The 8,648-nt window shown below is 28.5% G+C and overlaps 1 protein-coding gene across 1 annotated transcript; it reads left to right on the forward strand.

Annotated features, from left to right (window-relative positions):
* The first annotated feature begins 2,496 nt into the window (after positions 1–2,496).
* On the forward strand, positions 2,497–7,316 carry LOC117168059. Its single transcript, XM_033353412.1, has 3 exons — positions 2,497–2,674; positions 4,888–5,097; positions 6,968–7,316. Exons 1-3 carry the CDS (start codon positions 2,614–2,616, stop codon positions 7,099–7,101), a joined length of 405 nt encoding a protein of 134 aa, XP_033209303.1. The 5' UTR covers positions 2,497–2,613; the 3' UTR covers positions 7,102–7,316.
* Positions 7,317–8,648: the final 1,332 nt, after the last annotated feature.

Below are 8,648 nucleotides of genomic sequence, written 5' to 3' on the forward strand. Positions count from 1 at the left end.
TTCCAATTGGAAACAAGTCAGGCGGCGCTCACTGTTTACGTTTCTGCCCCCCGAAATCAGTCCAAGTCTATTTGAAGGCCACCCCCGAGCCTTGACTGAAAGCGAGAGTTTGGTGTATTTATAAAAAAATTAAAACCCTAACTGTGGACCGGGAATGTAAAAATGAGAGCATATTAACTCCCATCCAACACAACGCTGCTGAAGGTTGGTTGAATTTCTCAGCATAAAACACCATCACCAAATTACTGTCCCTGGCGGACCGAGTGAACGGAAGGGTTACTCTACAGAGCACCCTCATAGTATACACATAGTATTCTTTCCTTATCGCAATAGATTTTTTGTAACGTTAAAAATATATAAATATATAAATATATATAAGATTCAACTATTTTGTTGAAAATTGGTCTTTTCTGGATGAATACTACTGTTTTTTGTTTTAAAAACATCTTTTTTGATTGAAATATCAGCTATGAAATTTTTTCTTAGAATCAGGATTTTTCTAGTTGATAATTCAACAGTTGAATCATCAGCGGAAAACAAACAAACCTAAAAAATACAATTATTCCAAATTTGCATTTTGTACTAAAAATTATATTGCCAGTCTAATCGAGAAAATAATTAAGCGCAATCATTTTTCTTGATAAACTTATTGGTTTTCATTACCTGAAGTTGTTTATATCTTAAAATTCGAATTTTGAAAATTTAATCTAAAAATAAAGAATTTTAATATAAAAGCCTACAGTTTTAAAAAAGACTTGGAATTTTAAAATCAAATTAGAATTTTTAAAGAGTATTCATCATCTCGATTCCCAATTTACAACACTTTTAGGTTATGTTAACATTTTCAATCGAGAGACGGTTATTTTGAACAAAACAAAATTAGATTTACTAGAAGATTTATAATTTTAAATAATTGATTGTTATTTCAGTGTTCTCCATCGGAAATCGATGATTTAAAACAAAAATCATTTTACTTTAACAACAATACTCACAAATTATTATATTATAATTTTAAATTATAATTGTTATTTTTAAATTTTTGAATAATTTTAAGTATGTCAACATTTTTCACTGAAAATCGCTCATTTTTGACCAAAACCAATACATTTTTTAATGAAGATTTACAATATTAAACAATTTTTTGTTATGTCATTTTCAAACAAGATTTAAAATATTTGCACAACAATAGGGTGTGCTCACTTTTTTCCGGAAATCGGCTATTTTAAACAAAAATAATATGATTTCAAAATATAATTACAATTTTGAACAGTTTTTGGTTATGTTTTGTTATGTTGTTGTTTTTATTTTGGGATTATTATTTTTAAATTTTATAACAATTTTAAGTTAGGTTAAGCAGCGGTTTCGGTTTTATCCATCGTAAATGCTTTTCAAAAAATAAAAAATGCCCTTTTTCAACAAAAAGATGCGAGACGCATATTTTTCGTTTTTATCGTGAAAAATGTTATTCGGAATAAAAACTTCAATTTTTTAGTCGAAACATGCAAGATACGAAAAAAATAGAATAGAAATTATTCACCCAAAAAAGTATTTTAAAAATAAAATTCTTGCAAAAACGACCCACGGTACAAAAATAAATGAATAAATCAAACATTTTTACTGAAAAAATCTATGAATTTGTTAATAATAAATTTTTGACAGAAGGCGTAGTTTTTTAATCGTAAAAAATAACATTGAAAGAAAAAAATTTTATTTTTGAAAAATCGACATAAGGAGCCATAAAATGATTAATAACAAAATATTGTTCATCTAAAATAGATCTAAAAATTTGTAATCACCCTTTTTTGATAGGACGCACATTCGTACCAAAAATTATTGAAAATTATTGAAGCTTTACATTTTTCAGGGTAGCTGCGAATAAATATGAATACCAAATGAGGGCAAACATTTTAAGTAATAATAAAAAATGAATCAATAAATAATTTCGAAATTTTTAATATAATAGAATTGTACATCATCTAAAAAAGTTCACGTTTCGGAAAAAATGTAATGAAGAGATAAGCACGATATACGTGATAAGATTGAATAGAATGTTTTCGTTAAAACCGAATGAGCTTTAACAAAGGAGAATTCACAATCACTAAATTTCAATTTTCAATGGTTTGACCTCTAATTTTATAAGTCCTATGAAAAATGTGTGTCATTGTTTATGGCAGTAGGTAGGGGGTGGGGGGGTAGACATATTTTTACGACTCGTTGCAGGGGGGGAGTGGCTACAATCCGTGATGTATTTTATGTGCGGTTCCTTATTCAAGACTGTCTGAATTTGATAGAGGAAGTGTTAATAAATTAACAATAAATCTTTATCACGAAGACCTATTTTAATGTGTTGTAAATATTTTCTTCGATAGTATGTAAATAAGGTAATGGCTTACTTTATCAAGTTTTTCCTCTCTCTCTCTCTCTTTGGAATGCGATTTTCTGCCAAACAAACATGTCTCCCTCTTAGAAAGTATATTACATCACTCGTTTGGTCATCTAGTTGGGAATTTCTGTCGATCATTATCAAAATTGACAATATTTTAGAGGGGATTGTACTATTTAAAGAAGCACTGATTTTAAAAATGACACAGTCTTCGAAATAAGTCTTCAACCATGCGTATCGTCAAAAACAGCGGCCTTTTGACCCTTCTTCTTTTCGTAGCCTGTGCTCACGGTAAACATTTATTCTTAAATTTATAATAATTACATACAGCTTTCCTAATTACTTTCATTATAATTTTCAAATTTCCGTGGTTAATTTAAAAAATCGAACCGGTTTTGAAATTGATTATGTGTTACAAAAATAAATTCACTCAAAAAAAGTTTGTACTACCTGAAAAATTAGTGATAGACCAAATCCCTTTCAAATCATAAGGGAATAAGACATGTATCTCACCATTTTAAAAAACATTATTTTTTCAAAGTTTTGAGTATTTAAATTTTTAGGATTATTGAAAAGAACATTTTTCTTCAAACCTTCATAACTTTTGAACTAATGGGGATATTACATTTTTTTCAAACTTTTTTGTGCTTTCACAACTATTTTCGAAAAATTAAATTTTTGTATTTTTGCTGCCAAACGACAGAAATGACCAAATGCTAAGAGGGGCGGATTTTATAAAAAGTTCTGCAAAAATATGATTTCTTTTATCGTTTGCAAGAAAAATGAAATTATTTTTTAAAAAATTCTCGTGTCCGAAAAAATGAGTTCGTGTGTATAAAAATTACAGAATGTGTTCTTTATACGAGGAAGGATTTTTTAATAGTGGATAAAATATAAAGAAAGTGTGGTTTTCCATTAAATTCGATTACACATTTTCGGTTGAATTAAAAAAAACGGAAATTGGATTTTATGTTCAAACTGACTTTTTTATCTTATCAAATATTTTTTCAAACTTGTGCTCATACAAAATTTTATTTATTTATTTTTGAAAAATCGAATGTTTGCATTTTTCTCGCAAATGATACAAATTATCATAAATAAATAAGAGGTATTTTTGGTCAAAATTAAAAAAATAAGTTAATTTTTCTCTTAGCATTTTCTCAAATATATCGCTGTTAGTCCAACAAATGCAAAAATTCAGTTTAGAAAAAATTTTACTTTTACATTTTGACCTTCTTAATTTTGTTCTTTTCCAAACATATTTTGTGTCAGCAATCACAAATTTTTTATAAAATAAATTATGTACAAATTAAACATTTCAAGTTTTTAAAATGTTTGAATTCTTAAAATATTTTTTTCAAATTCCAAAATATTGAATTAACAGTATCAGGAGAAATATTAAAGATTTTTCAAAACCCTTTATTTTAAGTATTTAGTACCCAAAATACTGCACAAAATAAAAACTGGATTTATGTTAAAACCGGCGTTAAATTATGCGATTTATTTTCTTCCAAAAAATTAAATTTTTCTCCTGAATTTTCAAAATGTGGAAATTTAATTTGAAAAAAGGTCTCTGCATGTACCCTCAAATTGATAAGATAAGTTACTTAAAACTGTTCCAAAAATCTTGGTTTGATTGTACGATAGTAGGACAGATAACTAGAATATCTGAATTGCAAATAATTTATGTAAATTACTTTTGTTGAGACTGCTGAAAAAAAAATTAATGTAGGTGAATTTTTTTCTGAAAAAAAGATCCACTTTCTTCGCTCCACTGAGAATCGAACCACACAACTTCCGACTGCCGATCGGGTGTGTTCCCATTGAGCTATTAAGGTTTTTGCACAAGAAAAAACGTGTGCAGTATGCTGGAAACGATTTGTCCGTGCACACACACAGACCGCCAACCAATCGCGTGCGATCTGTCGCCCTTCTGCAGTGCGAGCTGGCTATATACCGTTCACCTATCGGTCCGGCTCTTGAAACGAATTCGCAACCTCGAAAACTTTTGCCTGTCGAGTGGCGGTCCGATATGTGAACGGTACGTAGCCAGCCCGCACCGCAGCAGCGCGACAGATCGCGCATGATTGGTGGGTATTTTGTGTGCGTACACGACCGGCGCGTGCGTGAGCTGTTTCCAGCATACTGCACACGTATTTTCTTGTGCGGACACCTTTAGAGAGATCGAAAGAAGAATCTTTTTTGAGAAATACACGCCCGACCGGCAATCGAAAGTTCTGTGGTTCGATTCTCAGTGGAGCGACGAGAGTGGATTTTTTTTCCAGAAAAAAATTTAATTCTAAAATAAAAATATATAAATTTACACCTAGTCTGTAATGACGTTAAGTATTTTCTTGTTATTTGAAGAGTTAACTTGATCGATAGGTTGATTTCTATTTTCACGGTTGTGAAAAATATATCTGCCCTGATTGATGGTAACTATCTCTAATAATAATACAGATTCCTTGAAATTATTGTAGTTTTTAAATAAAATATTATTTCAGGCTATGATTCCGGGCGAACCTTTTTCGAACCCGGAGGCAAAATTACTTCCCATTCCCACAGTAATGATGGACCAGTAGGCCAAAGTTCTTCCTCTTCCCAGAGTGGTATAACGAATGGACGCCCTTATATTGCTACTCGAACGTTCGGATCTGACGCTGATGCTTATGCTAGTGTCCAACCAAATGATTTTTATTACAATCAACAATCAGGTTTGTGTAATTATTGGTAACATTTTTAAAATAGTGCTTTTTTGGTAGGCGCCAAAAATGTTACGTTGTTTTACATGGATTTGTATTTTTAAACAAAAGTTATTATAATTCAAACAAAATTTAGAATCTTTTAACAATTCTGGATTATGTTTGTGTTTTCTGTCGGAAACAGGCATTTTTAATATAAAAAAAATATACTGTCAAAATCAGAAATAGTGCTCCACTTCAAATTAAATAGTCAGGGGCGTATGAACCTCTTCCGTTAGATTTAACTGCGTGATAAAAAATATTTTGAAAATTGCTTTTCTAATACGAAGACAAGGATAAACTGAATATTGAACGGAAATGAGGAAGAAAGTTTGCTGTTGCACGTTTATTAAATGTGCTTTCCGATTAAGTACTTTAAAAGTTTGGGAAGCACGCACTTCTGCAAATAGCACATAATGCGCATAACGCAGTTCCATAAACTGACTTACGAAGAAATTATTTAACAGAAAATCACTTGCTTTTATAATTATTAGTTTAACTCTCCAGGAAAAACACAGTTTTCGCAATTCTCAAGCTAACACCTGAAAGTTTAAGATTACAATACAATAAAGTGGGACTCCGGTGCTTCAAGTTAATCGACGAAGAAGTTATTGAACAGAAAATCACTTGATTTTATAAATATTAGTTTCAATCTCCACGAAAAACACAGTTTTCACAATTCTCACGTCAACACCTGATAGTTTTAGATTACAAAACACTACAGTGGGACTTATATCAAATACTTTTTCTTCTTTTTCTTTGTTTTTTTTTTGTAGAACCATAGAACCGGGAAACTAAGTGTTACATGTGGAATTTTCATCGTATACAGTGAAAAAACACGTTTTGTGTTAAAACTGTTATTGTAAAAAAAATAATTATTTTAGTATTCTATATGTGTTGCAACAAATTATTATGAGCTTCAAATAACTTGCCTTGCCATAAGAGTGAACTGGAATAAATTTGTATTAATTTTTTACATGAAATATTTACCATCTAAAAAATTACAATTTAAAAGTTAATTTAGAGTTCATATTTCATTTCTAATCGCATATAATTTATATTTTTTGCATATTCAAGTTAAATCATTATCGTCTTGACAAAAACAGTTTTAACAGAAAATGTGTTTATTTTTTTTATTTTTAGTGAATACGATGCAAATTCTATAAACAACACACAAATTACACAAATTCTGAAGATATTTGAAATTCAGTTAAATATTAACAAGAAACTTTATATCAAATGATAAATTTTAAAGCGTGTTATGCCACTTTTTATCAAAATAAATTGATAACCACTGCCCTTTTTCATCAACAATGCTCCTTTAACTTCGCGATACTATTTCGCAAAATATACTCACATATCAGATGGCTTTGTTATCAAGGTCAATGATAGGCGTCTGAGCGACCGCCGCGGCGTCCATTCTCGGAAGGGCTATATCCGGGCGCACTATATCAGAGTTTGACTCTCATTATATTAAGATTCACAAATTGTTAACAATTTCAGTTTATTTTAGTATTTTGCTCCAGAAATCAGTATTTAAAATAATTATAAAATAGAAGAAAGATTTAAAAATACTAATTTAAAAAATTCTTAGATGTCAAAGAAGATAATCATTTTTTTGTACACGAAATCAGTTATTTTAAACAAAAAAAAATCACAGATGGAAAGAAGAATTTTCGATCTCAAACAATTATTTATTATTGTGCTTGCTTTTATTTTCTATAATTTTAGATAAACAAATGCTATGAAATACAAACAAATTTTATTTTATAAATTTAATATTTTGATGTAAAAATGATTTATGTATTAATTATAAAAGCTATTTTAAAAAATGCTTTTTTAGGATATGGCCCAGGAAACAACGGATACTACCAAGGAAGCATCCCGAATTACCCAGGATACAACCGGAAATACCCAGAAAATATTCGAAATTACCCAGGAAACAACCATAACTACCCACGCCGAAATTTATACTAATGAAACGACGGATAACATAATATTAAAAATATTAATAATTAATAATAAAAGAAATTAATTTAGTAAGAAGGATATTGAATCTCATTATATGAATTTTATTTTAAGAATGACTAATTAACAAAACGGAGCGCTGTGCGCGCAATACTCTTTCCTTGTTCTAAATACTTGGTATTCGAGCTAGTATTACTCTGAAAAAATAAAATTAGTCAAAAATATATTTTTATTAATTAACCACTTTTCTTATATTTTTTGAGGCTTAAAATGTGGCAATATATCAAAAAGTGCCTCAGTGCTGAATTAGGGTTTAAACATTTTTAAAACCTTTTGAAAATTATAAAAAGCCCTTACAAATTTCTCAAAATGCCTTGAAATCTTTTAGTTATTCACGAAATCCTAGACGTTTCTTTGAAATCCAATAAAATCCCTCCAAATATTTTTATATGCTTTTAAAATCTTCCAAATCATTTGAAACGCCTCATAATTTGTTAACCCGTTAAAATTACTTTAAATTTTCCGAGTTCTATTTGCTTCAGAATTTACTTACGAAATCATTTAAAATCCCATACAAATTTTGAATAACTGCTTTATTTTAAGTTTATTTGTTTTTAAGGTTATATGAATATAATTTTTCTGAAATTCTTGAGAAAATTCATAAATATTTTTTAACATTTTAGATATTTGAAATCAAAATTTTGATAAAAACGTTAATCTCAAAACAAATGGTTGAATTTCAAAAAAAAAAGAAAAAGAATTTTGAACAAAAATGTTTTCCAAGAAAGACGAATTTTCTACAGATCAGTTCAATTTGCCAACTCGAAAATACGAATTTTGAAGACCAATTTCAACTTTTAACCAAGTACAAGAATTTCATATAAAAAAAGACAAATTTTGAACAAAAATTATGAATCTAGAAAATTTCTAAGAAATTCTTTTTTTATTTAGCAGGGTTTTACGAAATTTAAGAACAAATTTAAATCAGTAAAAAATATAGTTAGAACTTTTTAACGTCTGGAAACAATTTTCAAATATTTCTTAAATATTCGGAAATCTTCTGAAATTTCTGAATATCCTTCAAACTGAATCGAATTATTCCTAAGTATTTTTAAACTTTTTATAAAACTTTCAAATGTCTTTAAACAAACTTGAATCTTCCTTAAAATTAAAAAAAAATCTGCAAAATTATCAAATTTTCCTTGAAATCTCTCAGATTGTTTTGAAACAAGCTCACATCTTACATTTTAAGAAGCTCCTACATTTTTCTATAAACTGTTTAAAAATCTACAATATGTTTTAAATTTGTTAAAAAGCTTCTCAAGATTTGAATTATTGCAGAATATTTTCGAGCTTCTAAATATCTTTTTGAATCAATGAAAAAATTCCTTAATTTTTTTAAGAGCCTGCAACAATTAAAAAAATATCATAATATATTGTAATTTTTAAAGTTTGAAATTAATATTTAAAAGTGAACACTGAATCATTTAAGATATTATAAGTTTTTGTTTATAAGTTTATTTTTTGTTCATCTCTTTAAAAGTGTAAAAAAGTTT

The sequence above is a fragment of the Belonocnema kinseyi genome, chromosome 2 (assembly GCF_010883055.1).
Source record: "Belonocnema kinseyi isolate 2016_QV_RU_SX_M_011 chromosome 2, B_treatae_v1, whole genome shotgun sequence".
Classification (NCBI taxonomy): domain Eukaryota; kingdom Metazoa; phylum Arthropoda; class Insecta; order Hymenoptera; family Cynipidae; genus Belonocnema; species Belonocnema kinseyi.

Coding starts and splice junctions, on each gene's coding strand:
- LOC117168059 (XM_033353412.1), top strand. CDS start 2,614: ATGCGTATCGTCAAAAACAGCGGCCTTTTGACCCTTCTTCTTTTCGTA. Junction 2,675..4,887: donor TTTCGTAGCCTGTGCTCACG/GTAAACATTTAT, acceptor ATATTATTTCAG/GCTATGATTCCGGGCGAACC. Junction 5,098..6,967: donor TTATTACAATCAACAATCAG/GTTTGTGTAATT, acceptor ATGCTTTTTTAG/GATATGGCCCAGGAAACAAC.